This window comes from Eleutherodactylus coqui, chromosome 4 (assembly GCF_035609145.1).
Source record: "Eleutherodactylus coqui strain aEleCoq1 chromosome 4, aEleCoq1.hap1, whole genome shotgun sequence".
Taxonomy (NCBI): domain Eukaryota; kingdom Metazoa; phylum Chordata; class Amphibia; order Anura; family Eleutherodactylidae; genus Eleutherodactylus; species Eleutherodactylus coqui.
In genome coordinates this window covers 174,421,998-174,445,975 of record NC_089840.1, presented here as the reverse complement: position 1 = coordinate 174,445,975, position 23,978 = coordinate 174,421,998, and the positions used below count along the sequence as shown (strand labels likewise).

Here is a 23,978-nt window from a genome sequence, read left to right as displayed (position 1 = left end):
CGACTACTGCATCTCACTATTCATCAGCCTTCCCGCACCAGACAAGCTCCACTCCAATCCATACTAAATGCGGCAGCTAGGCTCATTTTTCTATCCAGCCATTACGCATAGGTGTCTGCACTATGCCAGTCACTGCATTGGTTGCCCATCCACTGCAGAACTAAATTTAAACTCCTCAACCTCACCCACAAAGCTCTCCATGGCGCTGCACCACCGTACATTGCCTCTCTCCTGTCCATACACCACCCAGCCTGCACACTCCAATCCGCTAATACACTCAGATTAAACACTTCTCTAATACGAAACTCACATGCTCGCCTATAGGACACTCTACCCCAAGGCATCCGAACAATTCCCGATGCACGAAATTTCAGGCGCACCTTTAAAACTCACCTCTTCAGGGAGGCATACCAAATGCCCTGACGTAGTCCCCTTGCCTTTCCCTATGCCTCCCCACACCTTCCACCCTTCCTATCACATACGACCTCTACCCTTGTACCCACCCTGTTTGCTTTCTAATAATTGATTTCCATATGGAATCCCCGTACTGCCTGTGTTCCCCCATGCCAATCCTGCCCCCTTGTACCTCCTGTATCACCTCCCAGCCCATTTGTTTCAAACTGATGGTATATCACATGTAATTGTTGTATTTTCTGTGTTTCTCCCATGCTTGAAAGCTCTGCGGAATAAGTTGGCGCTACACAAATAAAGAATACTATTATTAAGTTTGTTCAATTAAGCAAAAAAAATTAACGCATATTGTGAATGATTCCAATATTCATGTTGCTATTAAAATTCGCATATATTCAGTCTTTTTCCCTGACACCCCTGATCATTCCACCCCCCATTTAGTTTCATTTCAACACAATCTTCTTCTCCTTTTTGATTGGGCTCTCCAAGATTCCAGTTTAAATAAGTAATTGGTTTTCCATCTGGGTACCGAAAAGTACCTTCTGTTTGAATGTCAGTAATTCCCAGGAATGGAGACAAGTTATAATACTGTGCAATAGATAAAATAGCATTATTCTCTTCAGAATTTTTGGGTGAGGCTAACTGGCCTCCAGCTTTCTGGCAGTCTGCTTTTGACTCATCATAAGGTAGCTCTTTCCCGCTTGTAACAAATACTTTTTCTCCAGCGGTGGCACCTCTAGCATATAGTAAGGCTGAAATACATGAAAAAAATGCTATAAAAAAGTCCAATATCAACAGAAAAATGATACTTTGATGAAATTCCCAAACTGTCTCTAAATACTTAAAAAAATTGTTAAAAGTTCAACGCCAATAAGTAGTATAACTAAAAAATGTTCGCGTGGATTTTACTAAAATGTTCTAAAGTAAATTTAAAAATTGTTAAGTTTCATGCACCAAGTAATGCAAATTTATTGCCCATTTTGTTATGAATGTCATTTTCAACTGAATGGAGTTTGAAGAGTTGCATGCACATGCTGCAGAAACATCCCCTCGCTTGGAAGCAATATAACAAAGCTCCAAAGGATCCAGAATAGTAGGAAAATGAGGGAGGAGGAATTAATATCTGCATCATTTGACTTATCTGTAATCTGTTTACTGTTATAAGTAAGGATGAGCGAGTATACTCGCTAAGGCACTACTCGTCCGAGTAATGTGCCTTAGACGAGTATCTCCCTGCTCGTCCTTAAAGATTCGGGGGCCGCCGCAGAGCAAGGGACCTGCGGGGGAGAGCGGGGAGGAACGGAGGTAAGATCTCTCTCTCCCTCTCTCCCACCGCTCTCCCCTGCTCCCCGCCGCGACTCACCTGTCAGCCGCAGCGGTCCCCGAATCTTTATGGACGAGCAGGGGGATACTCATCTAAGGCACATTACTCGGACGAGTAGTGCCTTAGCGAGTATACTCGCTCATCCTTAGTTATAAGGCATTTGTGGGCTGTCACCCTCAGGGCTCCTTTCCACTGGCGATAGCGATATCGCTGTGAGAAAATCGCAATCTTAAAATCGCATCGCAACGCTGCAAAATCGCAAGCTTTTGCGTTGTGATGCGAGAATCTGTTTTGCCAGTGCACTGTATGGGCGACAGAAAAATGCAAAACCCTGAAACAATCCTCCTGCTGCAATTTTTAATCCTCGCATTGCAGCTTGCCCTTAAACATCGCTAGTGGAAAGGTTGTCATAGAAAAACATGTGTGGGATTTTCTTGCGAGAGCTCGCACTCTCGCATCGCACTGAAGACGTGCGATTACCTCGCAAGAAGCGCTAATACGGGATTTCTTCGACTATTACATGTATATGAACAATTTGTCTTTATTGCTGTTATGGTAGGTATTTGAGGCTGATGCTGTTATGTCAAGCTCAAAAACAGATCTTGTGCATCTTTGAGTTAAATGGGATTGCGCCTATAACTACAATTTTTCCTACATTTATCTCCCATCAACTGTGTGAAGTCACCACTATGCTCTTTCTGACCTCGAAAGCACATTGCAGACTTTCTGTTGTTCTGTTATGTATGACTAGCTGATATACCCGGCTTCGCCCGAGTTAATTTGGTACTGGTGTTTATCTGGTGTTCACACGGAAAATCTTATGAAGTCGTGGTTACTTTAGAGATACTGAGGAAAAACATATGTTCACCATTTTGCATAGTTCTCTGCGCTACCCAGGAAACACCATGTGGAGGCAACCATGCGACGTTTCCTTTATATAAAATGACATCAGGAAGTGAGAGAATTAGATTACGTACATAAAATTTGGACACTAATTCTTTTGCGCTTAGAATTGAATAATCGAGTTGGGACCCATTAACTTTTCATATTTATGACACAATCAATGCTTGTGCCAAATTTCATGTTTCTATGACATTGGGAAGTGAGAGATTTAGATTATGTACGTTAAATTTGGACGCTAATTCTTTTGCGCATAGAATTGAATAATGGAGTTGGGACCCATTAGCTTTTCCTATTTATGACATAATCAATGCTCGTGCCAAATTTCCCGTTTCTATGACACTGGAAAGTGAGAAAATTACATTCCACACGTAAAATTTGGACGCTAATTCTTTTGCGCATAGAATTGAATAATGGAGTTGGGACCCATTAGCGTTTCCTATTTATGACATAATCAATGCTCGTGCCAAATTTCCCATTTCTATGACACCGGAAAGTGAGAAAATTACATTCCGCATGTAAAATTTCAACGCCAATTCTTTTGCGCTAGGATTGAATAATCGAGTTGGAACCTATGAACCAATCCTATTTATGACATAATCAATGCTCGTGCCAAATTTCCCGTTTCTATGACACCGGAAAGTGAGAAAATTAGATTCTGTACGTAAAATTTGGGCGCTAATTCTTTTGCGCATAGAATTGAATAATTAAGTTGGGACCCATTAACTTTTCATATTTATGACACAATCAATGCTCGTGCCAAATTTCATGTTTCTATCACATTGGGAAGTGAGAGATTTAGATTATGTACATAAAATTTGGACGCTAATTCTTTTGCGCATAGAATTCAATAATGGAGTTGGGACCCATTAGCTTTTACTATTTATGACATAATCAATGCTCATGCCAATTTCCTGTTTCTATGACACTGGACAGTGAAGAAATTACATTCTGCACGTAAAATTTGGACGCTAATTCTTTTGCGCATAGAATTGAATAATCGAGTTGGGACCCATTAGCTTTTCCTATTTATGACGTAATCAATGCTCATGCCTAATTTCGAGTTTCTATGACACCGGGAAGTGAGAGAATTAGATTCCGTACGTAAAATTTGGACGCTAATTCTTTTACGCATAGAATTGAATAATCGAGTTGGGACCTATTAACTTTTCCTATTTATGACATATTCAATGCGCGTGCCAAATTTCCTGTTTCTATGACACCGGAAAGTGAAGAAATTACATTCCGCACGTAAAATTTGGACGCTAATTCTTTTGTGCTTAGAATTGAATAATGGAGTTGGGACCCATTAGCTTTTCCTATTTATGACATAATCAATGCTCGTGCCAAATTTCCCGTTTCTATGACACCGGAAAGTGAGAAAATTAGATTCCGTACGTAAAATTTGGACGCTAATTCTTTTGCGCATAGAATTGAATAATGGAGTTGGGACCCATTAGCTTTTACTATTTATGACATAATTAATGCTCGTGCCAAATTTCCTGTTTCTATGACACTGGAAAGTGAAGAAATTACATTCTGCACGTAAAATTTGGACGCTAATTCTTTCGCGCGTAGAATTGAATAATCGAGTTGGGACCATTAGCTTCTCCTATTTATGACATAATCAATGCTCATGCCTAATTTCGAGTTTCTATGACACCGGGAAGTGAGAGAATTAGATTCCGTACGTAAAATTTGGACGCTAATTCTTTTGCGCATAGAATTGAATAATCGAGTTGGGACCTATTAACTTTTCCTATTTATGACATATTCAATGTGCGTGCCAAATTTTAACTTTCTATGACACCGGAAAGTGAGAAAATTAGATTCTGTACGTAAAATTTGGACGCTAATTCTTTTGCGCATAGAATTGAATAATCGAGTTGGGACCCATTAGCTTTTACTATTTATGACATAATCAATGCTCCTGCCAAATTTCCTGTTTCTATGACACTGGAAAGTGAAGACATTACATTCTACATGTAAAATTTGGACGCTAATTCTTTTGCGCATAGAATTGAATAATCGAGTTGGGACCCATTAGCTTTTCCTATTTATGACATTATCAATGCTCATGCCTAATTTCGAGTTTCTATGACACCGGGAAGTGAGAGAATTAGATTCCGTACGTAAAATTTGGACGCTAATTGTTTTGCGCATAGAATTGAATAATCGAGTTGGGACCTATTAACTTTTCCTATTTATGACATATTCAATGCCCGTGCCAAATTTTAAGTTTCTATGACATTGGGAAGTGAGAGATTTAGATTATGTACGTTAAATTTCGACCCCAATTCTTTTGCGCTAGAATTGAATAATCGAGTTGGGACCCAATTACTTTTCCTATTGTGGAGATAATCTATGCTTGTGCCAAAATTCATGTTTCTACGACATCGGGAAGTTGGGGAACTTTTGGCGAGTCAGTGAGTGAGTGAGTGAGTGAGTGAGTCAGTCAATGAGTCAGTGAGGGCTTTCGTCTTTATATATATAGATGAATAAGGTTTATATCAGGACCGGCGGCTTGCGGGTCCTCCATGCCCTCACCGCTGGTCCTGTCACTCAAGCAGAGGTGCCCCGGTCCTGGTTACCTCCCCTGGCCACCGCACTCCTCCTCGCCGCCGGGTTGTTAGGGATGCGACGGGCGCCGCCTGACACCATGTCCTGGGCTCCATGGCAACCAGGCTCGCATTCTGAGCGTCGCCTATCCTGCAGAGCCGAGGGCTGTTCTCCAGCGCTGCCTGTCTGATATTCTGTTGCTGTCCGACTCCCGCCCCAATCAGCTGCTGGGGCGGGAGCTCTGATAGCATGTAAACCTGTCTATGTGTGCTGATCCCTGCCAGTGTTAGTTTGGTCTTTCAGCTGCATCCGCGTTTTCTTTGCTTGTCTCCCGTTTGACTCCTGATTTTGACTCTCTGCTTCCTGGACCCGACTTTGCCTATTGCCTGACTCTTTTGTACCGCGTACCCTCCTGCTGCCGACCCAGATTGTCTCACTTGCCTGGGTGTTTGTTTGTTCCAGTGTTTGTTGTCGTCTGCCCCCGTGTCCCGCTTCCCTAGTGAGTGCATAGACCATCGCCCAGTTGTTGCCCTGGGGCTTAGCCCAGTGGGGCAAGTAGGTAGGGACAGGGGTTGCGGGCAGTTTCAGGGACTTCCAGTATACCGGACCCCAGTCCTGACAGTTTAGTGTCCATCACAAGTGGATAACACCATAAGTTACACCTTTTTTCTGTAAAAAGTAAGAAATCCTACAAAAGTACAACATTTACAGATGCATACATTATGTGACTTGGAGCTTACATCACTTACACTGATAAGAGTGAAAGCATTAGTGTGACTGAGGCGACATTCACGTGGCTGAGAAACTTGCGCAAGATTTGTGCTTTGCGAGACAAATAAATCTTGCACGAATATATACCCCATTATACACGAGTGATGTCCTATCTCTTTGCATTCCTTGGCACACATCACCAATTGATTTCAATGGGACCTTTAATTAATCGCATGACTGTCGCATGCTGTGTGATGTGCATATGAGTGTGATGTGAGATTTCGCATTGAAATCAATCAATCGTCTATCATGCATGAAATCGGAATTTGACAGATACGAGGCGTTTTTGACTGAAAAACACCTCTTATCTGCATGTAAATAGCACACTTATGAGCGCGTTACTGGGCCGAGTATCACGGCCCAATATCACGCTTGCCTATGTGTAGGTAGCCTAAATATGGTGTTCAGGAAACACTGTTCTACTACAAGGATAGCTCAGTCAGACTAAATATTAACCCTTGGATAACAAGTGTAACAGATCCCGTTAATACTTTCATAGTGGCATACAACATAAGTAATAATAATATGGAAACAACTTTTACATTGCATCCTGTGCCTTTTCCTGCTCCGGTGGTGAGGTGGCATCATTTTGTCAGGTGATCTTGCTCTAAGTAAACAAAAATGTCCCAGGAACGTTTGACTACCTTAGGCCGGCTTCACACGAGCGTGACGGGCTCCGCCGCGTAATATTCCGCAGTGAAGCCCGTCACAGCGCCCCCAAGAGACCCCATACTTACCAGCGGAAGATAGCGTGAAGACGCTTCCCCGCCCACCGCCGTCGCGTCATGTGACACGCCCACCACGTCACATGACGCGGCCGGCCGTGTCACGTGACGCGCAGGCCGCGTCATATGACGCGCGGCAGTAGGCGGGGAAGCGTTTTTTCACGCTATCTTCCGCTGGTTGCAGCGGGAGATAGTGTGAACGGACGGCTTCCATTGACTGCAATGGAAGCCGTCAGCGCGTACACCCCGCGGCAAATAGAACATGCTGCAGGTGAGGACGGGAGATTTCACGGTGCGAAATTCCGCGGTGGAATTCCGCACCGTGAGCATTGTGCTATTAGGTTCAATAGAACCTAATAGCAGGGGGCAACGCAGCGGATTTTTGCCGCGAATTTACGCGGCGTAAATCCGTTCGTGGGAAGGAGGCCTAAACCTTCACCGTTCTAGTTCTTCACCATTGATGACAACATCTAATGGGTTAATCAGTTGGGGTTGGAGTTATCTCCAATGTAACCTGCTGCAGGCAGGTATCAGCTGTCACTAAGTGGGTAATATGTGTATTCAAATTGTATTACGCAAAATTGGATCAGTTTAATCTTATTCTTCAGGATTTTGAAAAATGGTCATTCTATAGTACTGTAGAATAGATAGCTAAGTGTAGTCTGGTGGAAGCCTAGCAAAGCTCCCTGATGCACGACTGCAGGGGGGAGTGAAGTATTACACAGTTGAAATGAATAGACTGTTCATGCAATAGTGTGTTTTCTCCTCCAAAATAAGAGATCCTCTTTTTATTCACATGATAGTACAATAAATATGCTGTGGGCAAATAAGCCTGCGTATATCATGGTCTTTGTTATCTTCCGGACTTGAAGGGAATTTTTCATTAGAGCGCTACCTGAGATATCGGCAATGGGAAGAATTTCATGTTGCTATAGTTTCTCTTTAAGATGACTGTAATTTGTATACTAAAATGCGTTCCTTAGTAATAGGACAGTAGTATGCGTTATAACTGGACTAACCTTTTGTCTTTGCTGATATGCTGAGCTGCAATTGTTTCAACGCATCTTCCATGGATGATACTCTGTCCTGCAAATCTGTGAGCCCTGTTATAAAAGAAAATACATTTATAAGTCTAGAACTTCCTGCAGACTTTAGTTTTTATTTTAGTTTGCCAATTATAACATAAATAAAAGGCTTAAAGGGATTGCTCAGGACCTTCTTGAATTTTTTCTATTGATGACCTGTCTGCTGTTTCTGGTGCTTGAGATCCCTACTGATCAGCTAATAACCGGCGTCACTGTCACTACGGACAGCTCAGGAAGCAGATCACACTGACCATAGTGCAGTGGCTTGGGTTGGTATTGCAGCACATTGAAATAAATTCACTTCAATTGCACCTGCAATACCAACTCGGCCCACTGCGTTATGGTGAATGTGATCTGCTTTGTGTGCTGTCCGTAGTCACAGCAGTGACGGGAATCAGCTGGTTGGAGGGGATCCCAACTAGCGCACCCCTGCCGATCATCTGTTGAGAACAGGTCATGAATAGAAAAAAATCCAAATCTATTAGCTATATGAGCAAGTAGATAGATATACAGAGCACTTGCAGCACTATTCTGAAGGCCAGGAGAGTGGAGCATACTGGGGAGGAGTTGGTCAGCATTTGATTCTGTAGATAACCAGCCCCTCCAGAATGTGCTATGTATTGGCCTTATGGATACTGCTTTCCTGGTTTTCCTCCTACCTCTCTGACCACCTTTTTCTCCTCTTCCCCTTGTTCTTGAAGTTCGTCAACGTCCAGTCCTAGGTCCACTCCTCTTTACTACCTACACAAGACCCTATTGGATAAACTACCAACAGATTTGGCTTTAAGTATGATCTTTGTGCCAATCACAACAAACTGTGTACTGCACTTTTTTTTTAACATCACTCCAGCAGGCCTACAAAACACCAGTGATTGTCTGTCCGCTGTCTCTAACATCCTATCTTCTCTCTGTCTGAAACCAATGCTTTCAAAAAAAGAACATGTTGTGTTTCCACCACCTACTTACAATATACAATAACTCCTATACAGCACATCCACTGCCCCGGGGCTATATATGACTCCCATCTTTCCTTCACTCCTTATATCTAATTACTGGCACTCTCCTGTCCCTGCACCTCAAATACATTTCCAGAATTCACTCTTTTCTTACTGCAGATACATCAAAACCGTGTATTGTTGCCCTGATCCATCTCATCTTGATTACTGCAAGTCATTACTAACCAGTCTTCCTCTCACTAAGCTCTCCCATCTCCAATCCATACTGAATGCAGCAGCCAAACTCATCTTTTTGTCTAACGGCTTCATTGATGCCTCTAGAAAGCTGTCAATCACAGCTGGGGGAGTGCTGGCTCATGAATAATCATCATCACTCTTCTGCTATAGGGTCAACATGCTATTTCTCAAAATACTTCACCAGTACATAACATTGGCCCATTAGTGACAGATGGCTGAAATCAGTGTATCTGTTATTAGTTTATGCTGCAGGAAGGTCCCCTTCAAGTGCTGGTTGAGATGTATTTGCCAAACTCTAATCAGTAATCACACATCACAAATATTCCTTTTGTTACTAGATCATATCTTTGTATAAGCACACTTAGATTTACCTGATTTTGCAGCACAGTCACAATTTTTCCCCTCTGGACCTGGTGGCCCTAGGTTAAAAAGTAATCTTTTTGAGTAAGATTAATATAAATTATCTTTAATTAGTACCATCAGTGAACGATATGTGATTGAAATGCCTGGAGCGACCATATTAAATACACTGGAGCAGATTTACTACTACTGTCTATTAGTTAGACAGTGTAAACTTAAACTACACAGTCCTTATTCCGAATTCAGAAATCTCATCCACACAGGGGGGCGAATCCGTCCCAGCGGCACGGATTCCCGGGGCGCGGTATGTTCAATCTTATTTTTTTCTGTTGCGGTTGCACTCTCCTCTATGGGAGAGTTAGTCGCCACAGAAAAGCATGCGGCGAAGCCGCTCCAAAACCCACGGCTAAGTGCAGTGGGTTTTGAAGCGATAAAACCACAAGATTGCCGCCGAGAATACGACCCATGTGACCCCAACCCTAGAGTTTTCTGAAAACACTGGCACATTTTCAATAGTAAATCTGCTCCATTATTTACTGTATACTGAATGGCCACTGTATTGCAGACACCATTTTGCAGCAAATTGGACCTTCTTTGGCCCATAGAACTGCAGTAATTTGCAAATTTATTTTTAAAATCATTCTCCTGGATTATTTGCTTATGTGGACAGGAAGCTTCTTGTATTTGTGAAAAATTATATGGAAGTTCTGACAAAAAAATGTTTGTCACTTCCTGCTCCGTATGCCAAATTCTGCCCCACCCATCAGGATGGTATAACAGAAATCTGGATTTATTTGATCAGGGATCAGTGATACAGTTTTTCAGCTCTTTTCCTCTCTGTTTTTCTTTCTTTTAAAAGTCAGATGGAGAGGCAGCGTTATTTTTTCCTTATTTTCTAGACTGTGCACCCCCTGTTTGTCAAAACTATTTCTTGGATCTTCCGATGAAATCTTACGGCAACCAGTTAAGTCCACATTTAAGTCCACCGGATGGCCTTTCCTTGATCACGCCATTCTTGGTATACACCCCACGCTGTTGCATGAGGAAATCCAAAAAGTTTGGCAGCTTTTCTAATACTAGTCTGGCACTGATGGTCATGTGTTGTTGGAAGTTGCCAAGATGGCTTGATTTTCACCTTCTACTGAAACTGCTCCATGGAATACTTATTCACTTAATTTTCTGCTGCACACTGCAGCCACTTGTTTAATTTTCATACAGATAAGTTTCACTTGCTAGGAGGTTGGAAATGCATCAAGCAATCATTGAAAAATATATACCGTACCCTAGGGCTCTTTCACACGAGCGCATATACACCGTGTTTTCATGCGCAGGCATATATACGTACCCATGAGAGGCATTGATTTTCAATGCATCCATTCACATGGGTGAATACACGCCATATAAATATGCCGGCAGTGTGAAAATTAGAACATATACAGTGTGAAAATTAGAACATATACGCAGCCAGCGCCCAATATATGCCGACGGGTCCCATACACGCCTATGGGAGCAAGGAAAGAGAAGGGAGGGGGAGTAATTTATGCAGCATTCAATGCTGTGAAAAGCTTACAGGTGCCTCTATGTAGGCATTGGAAGGCTTCTCGAGGATTTTGGCAGAGAGAGGGATTTCCGGGGTGCAACGTATTTTTTTCACTAAAAATGACGCTCACAGTCGTGTGAATGCACGAGAAAATGCTGGCCGTGATAGCGGAAAAACGCCCATTCAAGCACTTATACGGAGCAGGCATAAAAACGCCATCACCCTTTATGCGCTCGTGTGAACGAGCACTTATAATGTGTATCCTGCACTTTTTAATATTCTGTGGCATAGGAAGAGGGGGTGCAGTAGGTACGGGCCACCCTGGTTGCTATCACAGAATGGAATGACAGCTCAGCTGTGGTCCTATGATAACTGACTCTTGTGACTCCTCGGTGCCTCCATTGCACAGATGTTAGTGACCTACTGACTGACAACCCTCCAGCCTCGTCCTGCCATTCCTTGGGATTCTGATGCCTGCCAGCAGCTGCCAATTACAGACCCCACGGTGTAACTTAGCGGGAGCAGTAAAGACTGGAGCAAGGAGGGGTGGGGCATCCCTGTAATTGACAGCAGCACTGAGCAATAAGCACAATGCAGAGGAAAGTGTCAGCCAATAGGATGTGTTTCCAGGTTGGACTGAGCCCCTTTCTGATCTTTGCAGTCTATGTGAGAGGTGCTGGAAAAGAAGTAACACACCTTCTGGGGAGGTCATGTCATGCTGGTAATGAGAGTTTGGTGTGGGACACCTGAGAAGGAAGTGCTGTGCTTCTCCTAACCTTTACCAGCGATTTTTATGCCCCCATAACTAGCACATTGAAATACATGGGGGCTTAAAGGCTCTCTTATACGCATTTTTCTGCTGCATTTTCAGCCCGTTTTTAATGTGTGCTGAATACTCAGTATTAGGGTATGTTTACATGTCGCTGTTTTGCTGCAGATTTTGGTGCAAATCTGCAGCATATTTCACCTTCCCACTTGAATTGGAAGGGCGAAATATGCTGCAAATCTGCACCAAAATCTGTGACAAAATCTCCAGAGGCGCCGGAATAGTAGCCCCCCGGGGGATATATATGTAGGCAGTCCATGACGGGGTTAACGGGGAGGCCAGGGTTAATAGAAGTGCAAGGAGAGTGGGGGAGGGGGGGAGTAGAATAGGGCGGGGAGTAGAAGGGGAGGTTAGAGAGAAAGTGCGGGAACAGCGGTAGGCAGAGCATCCTTAGGCGGCAACGGAGGAAGAAGAAGCAAAAGAGGAGAAGACTGAGGCCACGAGGAAGAAGAGGGAAGACGCATAGAGGACCTGAAGACACGAAGGGCCCGAAGAAGATCGCCTGGAAGCGCCCAGAAGAGGACTTACCCGTCCTGGAGGGCGCGATGGAGAAGATCCGGGCAGCGGTGGAGGAGCGGGCCGTAGACTGGCTGCTGAGGATCCTGGACGTTGGGGCCCCGGGGCCCATCTCAGGAGGAAGTGGGTTCCGCACGGTCGGCAGCGTCGGAGGGAGAGGCGTCCGGAGTCCCAGCATCTGCAGTGGTGAGAGGAAGGGGACGGAGCTCAGCTGCTGCTGGGAGCCGCACGCCGGATGCAGCGGCAGGATCGCTGCCGGGGACTGCTAGTGGCCGGAGGGAGGAGGCTGGAGTGAGGAGAGAGACACCTGCAGCAGCGGCCAGAGTGCCGAGAATGAGGAGGGCCCACGCTCTGTCGCGTCTGAACCCCCGAACAGACTCCCCCGCGTCGGCGCTGCACAGAGAGTCCCTCACGGGCCCCTCCGGGCCCGCTCCCTGCACCATCCATGCAAATGGGGGAGCGTCCGTGCTGCCAGGGGGGCGGGGCCTAGCACCGGACCATTGGCTGGGAATACAGCAGCAGCGTGGGGCTGCTCAACAAGAGAGGCAGCGGCAGCAGAGCAGCCCCACAGTAACCGCTCAGGACAGGCAGACGTGCGGCCCGTGAGAGCCAGGCCAAACAACAGGCGGGCGGCTGCGAATTCGGAGGTGCGACTGCAGCCAGAGGAGGACCCCAGTTGCCAGCTCGGACCACCTTCCGATGAGGACTCGGATCCGCTGGAGGGAGGATCGGCGGCTGGTGGGACTACAGCCCCTACGCAGCCAGGTGAGCAATCACACGGGGACAGCACATACAATGCAGTTAGCCGCGTTGCACCCGCGGGAGAGAGCTATGGGGGGTGGACAGGGGATGGGGGGGCGACGGCAGGCACACGTGGCGCAGCGAGCGATTTTGGGTTATTTCTGGGTGGATTATGGGAGTTGTGGCGCAAGCAAGATGCAGGGCCAGGGCCGTCGCCAGTAGCTGCTTGGACGCTACTGTCCAACGCGTCGATTGCCGATGATAGCGCTAGGGGAGGTAGCACATCGGGGTCGTCGTTAGGGCAGCAGGCAACGCCTGTTACGGTAGAAGTCCAGACGGAAAAAGACAGGGATGGGATTCGCCTGGATGACAGAGCAAGGGGTGAAGTTTATGTGTGTTTCGAGGGCCCCCTAGGTGCAAACTTAAAGGAGGTTAGAGAAAAGATTTGGTGCAACGAATATGTCGAGATCTTTTCCCTTCTCCCTTTGGAGAAATTTCATTTAAACAAAGGGAAAAGAACAGAATATAAGAAGGAAGAGGAAGAGAAGCGTCGGTGGCGTTTCATTCCACAGACATTCTCTAACTGGATGTAAGCCTTTGCTATTCTGGCTAGCGTTATAGGTGAAAAGGCTCCAGAGAATTGCTCCGGCCTTTTTTGCTACTTCGATGCGATAGGTGAGGCGTACAGGGTATACGGGGGCAGATGTGGCTTAGGTACGACGAACTGTTACGTCAAAGAAAAGCGATCCGACCGTCTATTCGGTGGGATCAGAAAGACATAGGGCTGTGGTTACGGGTAATGGCCCCAGTTAGGTTTGGGCAGCCCTTTCAGGGGGGGGCCGGGACTAGCAGCTCGGCCAGTGGTTCCCAGGGAGGGGGTAAGGACGGACAGACGGGGAGTCACAGGCTCGGATTGTGTTGGCAGTTTAACGACGGCCAATGCAAATTCGGGAACAGTTGCAGGTTTAAGCATGTCTGCTCCCCGTGCAACGCTACGTCACACGGAGCAGCTAAGTGCTTTAAAAAGGGAGAAGAAAAGGGTTTCGGTGCGCCTGGAAAAGGGGATGACACCAGTGAAACTGGCAAAGATGGTGGCGTTTATAAATAGGTACCCCAACAGAGATAAGGCGAGTTTATTGTTAGAGGGTTTTAGGGATGGTTTTAGAATTCCCACCCCAGTTCATAGGGTTCCTGTCACAACCAAGAATTTACCGTCAGCGCTTCGGTATTCGGCGGTGGTGACAGAAAAATTGTGTAAGGAGGTTCAGTTAGGCCGCATAGCGGGACCTTTTCGTTCCCCGCCCGTGGCGGATTTGGTGGTTTCACCGCTAGGGGTGGTTTCTAAGAAGGAACCTAACAAGTTTCGACTCATACACCATCTGTCATACCCAAAGGGGGCGTCAGTAAATGATGGTATAGACCCGGAAATTTGTTCCGTGGTGTATACTTCATTTGACGCCGCAATAAAATGGGTTCGCAGGTACGGGCAAGGAGTGACGCTGGCAAAGGTGGACATTGAGTCTGCGTTTAGGTTGCTCCCAGTAGCGCCAGAGAGCATTTGCTTGTTAGGGTGCTTTTGGGAAGGAAGTTATTTTGCGGATAGGTGCCTTCCTATGGGCTGTTCCATTTCCTGCGCTTATTTTAAAGCGTTCAGTTCCTTTTTAGAATGGGTAGTTAGGGATTGCACGGGGGTTAGGTCGGTGATCCATTATTTGGATGACTTCCTATGTATAGGGCCAGCGAGTTCGCCTATTTGTGCAACTTTGTTGGGGTCACTTCAATGGGTTTCCGGTCAATTCGAGGTGCCTTTGGTGCCGGGGAAGACCGAAGGGCCCGCATCACCATTGACACGGTTGCAATGGAATGCAGACTGCCCGAGGAGAAGTTGTCAGAGTTAAAGGCAGAGGTAAACAGAGCAAGGGTTTTCACCAAGGTCACTTTGAGGGAGCTCCAATCGTTGTTGGGCAAGCTTAATTTCGCTTGCCGGATTATGCCGATAGGGCGAATTTTCAGCAGGAGGTTAGCATCAGCAACGGCGGGGGTTCAGTTACCCCACCATTTTATCCGACTAGGCAAGGGACACAAGAAGGATTTGGCAGTATGGGCGGTGTTTCTAGAGAACTATAACGGACGGTCAGTGATGATGGAGGAAGTAGTAGACAATTTCGAAATTTCGATTGGGAATTGTTTACCGACGCCGCAGGGAGTTCGGGTTTTGGTGTCTACTTCCAAGGCCAGTGGTGCGCGGGCGGGTGGCCGAGCGAATGGTTCTCGTCGGGCTTAGTAAGAAATTTGTTGCTACTCGAGCTCTTCCCCATCATAGTGGCAGTGGAGTTATGGGGCGATCAGTTCAGGAACAAGAAAGTGCGCTTTCACTGCGAAAACCTGGGGGTCGTGCAGGCAATAAATAAATTGTCTGCATCGTCCCCTCCAGTGGTGGCCTTTACTGCGCCACCTGGTGCTGAAAGCGTTATTTACTGAACGCTTGGATAGGTGCGGTGCATGTGCCGGGGGTAAGCAACTCAATAGCGGATGCTCTTTCTCGTTGCCAGTGGGAGCGATTCCGACGGCTGGCCCCTGGAGCGGAGAAGGAAGGGGTGTCTTGCCCGAGACACATCTGGAGCGTGGTCAGCGAGCAGTGAGGCACTTGATAGGTACCTCTCTGGCTTGGAGTACGTGGGCGTCTTATAGGGCAGCTTGGTTGGAATGGGTGGAGTGGCTACGGCAGTGGGGAATTGTGCGTTCTGACAAGGACAGGGTAGGGGCGTTGTTGGGATGGTTGGGAAAAAGTTCAGAGACAGGTTTATCAGTCGCGAGAGTTAATAAGTTTATGGGAGGAGTAGCTTTTGGCACTAAGTTGCGGGGTGTGATGGACGTTACCAAAAATTTCATAGTAAGACAGGCACTAAAGGGATTTAGAAGGGGGCGGAGGGGGCCAGATACGCGTCGGCCGATCTCGTTCGACTTATTAAAAAGAGTGGGTGGTGCATTGAGGGAGGTATGCGGGGACGGATTTGAATACTCGTTTGCTTTTTCATTAGCTTTCTTTGGGTCTCTACGGGTGGGGGAACTGGTTTCCCCCAGCAAAAAGAAAGGGGGGGGGGTTTACAAGGGGAGGATACAAAAGTTATAGAAGGGCGGTTAGAATTAGTCATCCGTCGCTTCACGACGGATCAGGAGGGAAGAGGTCGGAGAGTGTCGCTGGGACGAGTGCAGGGAGAGTCCATGTGCCCGGTTGAATGTTGGGAGGACTACAGTTTGTTAGCAGGAGTCAGGGTAGGGCCTCTGCTGCAGCACCAAGATGGTTGTTTTTTGTCAAGGTTCCAGTTCTAGGCGGTCTTGAGAAGAACGATAGGTACGCTGGGTTTAGACAGCTCTAGTTTCGGAACACATTCGTTTAGAATAGGCGCAGCGACGGAAGCTGCAGAGAGGGGATTGGATAGTCAAGCGGTGATGGGCATTGGTCGTTGGAAGTCGGGAAGGTATAAACGGTATACCAGACCGCATTTGCTATAAGGCGGGGGGACGGGTACTCGGCGGGGTTAATTACGGCTAGTTTGTTTTTCTTTTGTTTCAAATCATCGAACCGCGTTGGTGTGGATAATGGGCCACTCGTTCGTGTATTGGGGGGGGAGAGGGCTAAGATCAGGCCTAACGGTAGACAGTTAAGGTTGAGTAAGGAGACGGCGGTAATTCGATGGATCGGAGTGCAGGGCATGGCCTGGTTCCGGGTTTTACAGGACGTTCAGCGCCTAGTCTCTCTAGACAAGCCGCCTAACATCCTCGTACTGCACGTCGGGGGTAACGATTTGGGGCGTAGACCATTCAGGGAGCTAGGCAGAGACATACGATATGCTACGTATGTTGCAGATGTATCGGGGCTTGACCTTGGTCTGGTCTGAGATGGTCCCTTGCAAGGTGTGGCGCAACGTGCGCTCAGTGCAAGGGATAGACAAGGCCAGGATCAAGGTTAACCGGGAGGTGTCCCTCTTTGTGGTGCGTAATGGAGGAGTTGCCGTTCGGTACACAGACCTCGAAAAAGGAGTGGGAAACTACTGGAGGAGCGATGGCGTGCATCTCAACGAGATTGGGACGGATCTGTGGTTAGAAGGGGTGCAGAAGGGAATCAAATGCGCGTTACTTCTGTGGGGTGCTGCGCAGGCATGAGGTGGTCATGCCATGCTGGCTGTGGTGTTTGGAAGGGAGAGGGGGGAGTTCTTGGAGCCAGCTGATATGCGGGGCGGGGGGTGGGGGAACGGAGGGCTGATGGCTACCTTCCCCCCCCCCCCCCCTTTTGGTATAGTGTGTGGTCAGCCTGTCGCCTCCCGGCTCTGTCAGGCCGTAGTCCCTGCGGAGAAGTGTGGGCTAGCCTAGGAATGGCTAGCGGGTCTCTGAGTCGGGAGGAGGGCGACTAGGGGCAACGGGGTGTGTGTTGCCTCCCTAGTCGGCTGTCTTGCGACAGGAGGGTTTTAGCGGGAAGGATTTCGGTCTCCCGAGTCGGATAGAGGGAGAGCGGCGGGTTGCAGGACGGAAATCCTTTCCCTGTTGGTGAGGTGACAGAGGGGGTTGGAGGCTCCAGGGACTTCCCCCTTTCAGTGGGTAGTTTTTATTTAGATTTTTTTTTTTACCAAATTGTTAATAGAATTTTAATAAACGGCCACTGTGGCCAAAATTTATCCAAGCTAGAAGTTGCAGCGTTTTAATTGGGAAAAGGGAAAGGTTGGGTTAGGTCACAGACGTCACATTCGGTATACCCGCGTTAAGCAATCTCCAGCGCTGATTAAACATACCCTTAGGCTGCCTTCACATGAGCGTATGAGGGCAGCGGGTCTTGTGTTCTATCTCAACGTGTACAATGCACCAAGATAGAACATGCAGCACTAATTTTCACGGCCGCGGGGCACGCAATGAAGCAACACTTGTGTGAGCACTGCAATGTATTGCTATGGGAGCTAGTGTCAGCGTATCACTTGCGGGATTTACCCACCAGTGATACGCTGTCAGCACATGGTTGTATGAAAGTGGCCTAAAGGTTAAAGCTCCCATGTATTTCAATGTGGCCTCTCACCAGCGATTTTTCTATGTGCTCAAAATTGAACGCTGCGTGTCCTATTTCTTGCATTCTTAATGCTGAAATCGCCAATAGGAATCAAAGGGAGTGCATAAAAAAAACACAGTGAAGCGCAGGTTTTAAATGATTTTTAGTAATTTTAAAATTGGGCCATGGGAGTAAGGAAAAAAAAAATTCTACTCTGGGTACCACCTGACCTTGCTATGTCACCGGAGGCCAAATGTATGACAAAAGACCTCCTGTATAAACTGTATAATAGAAAAATTTTGCATAACAGACCCTCTAAAATAAGAATATAAATTTTCTAATTAATACGAGGAGTTGTGGAGCTCCTCTACCTTTGCAGAGCTGACGACTGGCAATCATGTGCTACATACATAATAATAATACTGTCTGGTATCAGTTCATATACATTGTTAAATTCAATTATCCCTCACATGTAACCTCCTAAGGGGATTGTTCAAGATTTGTTTTTTTTTAATGTAGGAAATGTTATAAAATAGAAAAAAGGAAACTCACTGATTTCCATCTTTCCATCGCCCTAAACGAGTACGTTCGCTCATCTCTACTGTCTACCCATGTGACTGCTATATCCAATCACTGGTCAGAGCAATCTTGTTGTGCAGACTGCTAAGATAAGTGATTGGCTGCTGTAGTCACAACAGCTATACAGGAGTGTCACTAACAAAGACTGGAGAGAAGGAATGGAGTGGTGGTGGATCAAACTAGGGAGAATAGCTTTTTTAATTTAAATATATTTATATAAGTTTATCTCAAACAGTCGCTTTAAAGTGACTCTCCAATTTCTGGACAAACTTTTTTCCCAGGAACAGAGAAAGCAAGGGATATATTACCTGTATTTGTTCTTTTCTGCTGTCTCTCCTATCCACCAGTTCCTAGTCCCATTATCAGCCATGCTAGATAGTCAACATACTCTTCAGACTACCTAATCTACCAGTGTGATTTGGTAAAGTTTAGATGTGATCAGTGTTGACCAATCATAGAGCAGTGCATAAATAAAAAATGGCAGTAGCCATCTTGGACAGACAACCAGACTGGGAAACGGTGGAACAGATGGATGGCAAACAAGAAAAACTACAGGTAGAATACTCCCCTGCCCACTCCAGTCTCAGGACAGAGAGTTGCTTTAACACCTTATCGTGTTTTTTACATCCTGCAGATGCAGGACATGTATGAAGGGAGATCACGCAGTGACCCCTCATCAAACATCCCGGGTGCCGGTTGTTTCTTACAGCCGACACCTGGTGGCAACAGCTGCGATGAGCAACGTGGCTGTTGAAATAACGCTGTCAGTTCTGACAGCAGCATTTAAATCTCCCGAACGATGTTCAATTGTCCCGATGAGATCGCAGGGAGCCATGTGGATGTCATGGCAGCTAGGGGCCTTCTGAAAGGGGTGGCTTGATAGACTGCCTGTCCAATCGCAGTTTGATGTAATGCTATGGCATTACATCATACTGCAGAAGTAATCAGAGCATCGCATGTTGTTGTCCCCTCTGGGAACTAAAAAAAAAAAAGTTAAAGTAAGAATTAAGTGTTATTAATTATTAAAATAAAAAAGTAATGAGTTCAACCTCCCCCCCCCCCCCTTGCCATAAATGTAATAAAAGAATCTAAATGATAAAACAAAAATACATATTTGGTATCGTTGCGTCCATAAACGTCTCATCTATCAAAGTAACGCATTATTTACCCTGCCAGGTGAACGTTATCAGAAAAAAAATATAAAAACGAACACCACAAATGTGCTTTTTTGGTCACCCTGTCTCCAAGAAAAAAATGCAATAAAAAGCAATCAAAAAGTCATATGTATTCCAAAGTGGTACCAACACAAACGACAGGACATCCTGCAAAAAATAAGCTCTTGCACAACTATGTCAACGAAAAAATAAAAAAGCTATTGCGCGCAGAAAAGAATTTAGGAAAAGTAAATATCTTTGCAAAAAAAAAAAATACTAGTAGTACAAAGAAAACCCCCAAAACTATATAAGTTTGGTATTGTAGTAATCGTACTGACTCATAGAATAAAGTTATTCCTGAATATCCTCTTCAGTTGGGTCAGGTGCACTCAATGTGACCACCAGGATAGAACTTGTCTCTCTCTGCTCACTCAATAAGTTATTATTTCAGTCACTAGAATTCCTTTATGATGAAACTGCATGGACTGTACCAAACAGGCTTTTCACAGAGGGAGACAGAAACTGGTCCCACAGTTATAATGAAGAAGATCACAGCTCATTCTCCCAGACTGTATACTTATGGTCTTTAGCTTATTAAGGTGGGAAAAGAAAGTAATGATAGTTACAGTGTCCTCCCAGTGATACTATTGGCTCTAGATGGTCACGTGATGTTGTGCTGAAGCATCATGAGTTTGCTAGTACAGCACAGAGGAAAATAAAGTAGGGAGAAATGTAAAGATGGTATCTAATAAGTATCAGACAGGAAGCTGCACTGCAAGGAAGTTAGTGCAATGTACATAAGAGATGTTCAGAGTGTGACAGACTATCAGATGCAGGGTGCAGGGATAGAAAAAAATGTACTTTTACTGGAGTGGCCTTTTAATTTTGCCACCTACTTCCATTACAATTATGCTACCACTGAATGTCAAAGTTCACCCACTTTGCAATCAATCCAATGACCTAACTCCAGCGCAATTAATGGCCCCGCCTACACAAACAACAATTAATTCTGCCACACAGTACAATCAATGTTGAAATCCACCACAGTGCAATTAAAGGGATTGTGCGAAGATGGTAGCCCCTTTTCATATCCTCTATTAAGGCATATGAACATCATAGAGAAGGATCCGCTGCTCTTAAATCCTCTCCGCCTCATGGCTGGAGTGTGGATCTGCTTTGTAAAAACATCTCTTGTAATTACATGGCGGGTTATTCATGTGCATGGCTATCCTGTAGTACCACATCACTCTTGTAATGACCATTGCAGCGGAAATGTCTCATTTGCTTCCCTGGAAAAATTAGCTGTTTCCGGGGGATGCCAAAGTCAGATTCTGGGTGGTCAGTTGACCGCTTTTGAGCCTCATATTCTGAAGGAGGATGTGCATGCTGGCACAATCCCATTTAATGTTGTCCCCTCAGACCAGTATGGTATTTTGCCACATACAATATAATCAATGCTACGATCAACCTTCAATACAAATATTGTCATTATCCACCCAGTTTACAATTAATATTGCCAGCTCCCACCAATACAATCAATGCTGCCACATATATTCTAATTTAGGTATAGATATGCCCAACAATTATAGAATATCCTGTGCGCAGTGGGGATCTAATTGCTGGGACTCCCATGATTGTCAGCATGGAGGTTCATGGAACTCTGTGCCATGTATGCGCACACAAGTCCCATTTAAGGCCTGTTTCACATACATCGCTACAAAACGTATGGATGTGAAGCCCATGGTTTCCAATGGGTTCTTTCACATGACAGATGTTTTAACGCAAAGCTTCCATAAAACAACTTTCCTATATTTATTAATTACAATAAAAGAATATTTTAAAAATTCCAATACAATAGAGATGAGTTTCCAATATCCATCAGACAGGCGAGAGGAAGGCATTCAACATATCAAATTCATAGAAATATATGTATTCTCTATATGCATGTATGCAAAAATATATGTCAACAATAATACAATTGTATAAAATGACACATCAAGCATACCAATAACTGCATCTTATCATATACAAGACAGTTACATAGTATATAAAGGCCACCTGTAGCCCGAAACATGTTTCGCCCCAGGCTTCCTCAGGGGGTACAATTCATAAATGAAATGGTTGTTCTTAAATAGCAGCTGATTAGGTCACATGATTAAATGGACACTCCCTTACAGACACATGATCAGAATGGTAAACCATTCCCAGGGAAGAGCCTACAAGCAAGATGGAGTTACAAGAATCACGATTGTGTAGACATTCCCCCAGAAGTGCATCATCAAAGTAGTAAATAGTCCCTTGAATGGTCAAATTATGTTGAATGTCAAATACAATTACCCACAACTAAAATGGAGTAAGGAGAACTAATCTATTATGTGATCACTATGTCATCATTCATCACTAAAACAAGATGTGTTTTGGTATATCTTTATTGCCTAAGAAAAACAAAACAAAAATGGCCACTATGGTCACATGCCTAACAAGTTATCAACAAACTCCAATTGTTGGGCTACACAAAAGACTATTAACATTGAGTATAGATATACTCAGATTAAGAACAGGCCACAAAAAAATGGCCCCAGGCATTAAAATCATGCCTCCTGCGTCAGGCTTAAAAAAATGGCTGCCATACACAAAAAAAGCACAACAATAAAAATCTAAATAAAACACCCCTGATTGAGAGATATATATTCTCCCCATTGTCACTATCATACACACTGTGTCTGACTATGAAAAAAGCTAAACCAAATATAACATAAACATAACTAAGTGAACCTAAACCTAGTCCCTCAGTAAATGGATTGGTCGTACTCATTGGCCCCACAAAATGTGGGGATGAAGGGTAAGAGCGATCCCCACCAATGTGCAGCAGAGCATGTGCTGCTGGTTGTGGGTATGGAACTGTGATTTATTTATTACATGAGAGATGTTTTGTAGCCTGAAAGAACCCAGTGAACACCATGGGCTTCACAAACATGCGTTTTGTAGTGATGTTGCATCGCTACAGAATCGTGCGATTTTGTAGTCCGTGTGAAAGAGGCCTTAATCAATTAGGAGTGATAAGAACATTGTTGCTCAGCTGTCAGTCTCCATTAATACACAAGGCAAAGGTGATGGGTCTACACCCCTACTCTGCTGGTGTAAAACCAGGGACTGGAGTCAATGAGCTCCTGTTCTGAAGGTGGAGGTCCCAGTTAATAATATAATTATAATCTTTATTTGTATAGCGCCAACTTATTCCGTAGCGCTTTAGCAGAGTCTTAGCAGTCAGGCATTTAGGCCATATGCAATGAGCATGCCAAAAGTGTTTATAGCAGGAAAACTCATTTAACGATTCATAAAAATAACTGTTAGGGTTTATTCACCGGCTGAAATTTTTACACTTTTCATGCAGCAGTTTTTTAAAAAATTGCACCAAAAAACTTGACAGAACCAGAATGTATGATTAATATGTACCGTGTATACTCGCGTATTAGCCGACCCGAGTATAAGCCGAGTCAATAAGTTTTACCACAAAAAAACTGGTAAAATTAATTGACTCAAGTATAAGCTGAGCTATACTCAAGTATATACTGGGTAAAAAAAAAAACCCTCCATACTCACCTCCCAGCTGGCAACTGTGTCCCTGGCAGTGGTGCGGAAAGCTGCTTCAATTTCTGTGTTCCCGTCGGCAGTGCGGCAAGCTGCTTGAATTCTCCCCGCTGTTATCCCCCGCCATCCTCTTTGCTCGGCTCTGTCATCTCTGTCAACGCTGTTTAAGTAAGCGCTGTGATTGCATCAAACACCAGCCAATCACAGCCGGCGATCGATCCAATCACAGTGCTTACTTACACAGCGCTGTCGGCGGAGGATTTAAAAGACAAGCAGTGAGATGACAGCAGGGGGAATTCTAAAGCAGCTTGCCACACGCTCCATTTTCATATGCCAGCCAATCACAGCCGGCACTCAATCACTTACAGTCCATCACAGCAGGGAGATGACAACGGGGAGAATTCTAAAGCAGCTTGCCGCACACTCTATTTTCATATGCCAGCCAATCACACCTGGCTCTCGATCATTCACTCACAGCCAATCACAGCCTGACAGTGGGGGAAGACAGAGTCGAGCAGAGAGGAGGGCGGGGAAAGACAGTGGGGAGAATTCAAGCAGCTTGCCGCAACGCCAACGGGAACACAAAAATTAAAGCAGCATTCTGCACCACCGGGGACACAGACGCCGGCTAGGAGGTGAATATTGAGGGTTTTTTTTAACCCTTC

General features: G+C 45.2%; 1 protein-coding gene across 1 annotated transcript in view; it reads right to left on the bottom strand.

Moving 5' to 3' along the window:
• Window positions 1–656: 656 nt before the first annotated feature.
• LOC136624789 (pulmonary surfactant-associated protein A2-like) overlaps window positions 657–23,978 on the bottom strand; it is a 36,523-nt gene continuing 13,201 nt past the window's right edge. The window contains exons 4-6 of the mRNA XM_066598725.1: window positions 9,340–9,387; window positions 7,710–7,793; window positions 657–1,163 (exon numbers count right to left, since the gene is read on the bottom strand). Of these exons, the coding sequence (XP_066454822.1) occupies window positions 790–1,163; window positions 7,710–7,793; window positions 9,340–9,387 (506 nt within the window). The 3' untranslated portion in view covers window positions 657–789. The remainder of the gene's footprint in view (window positions 1,164–7,709; window positions 7,794–9,339; window positions 9,388–23,978) is intronic.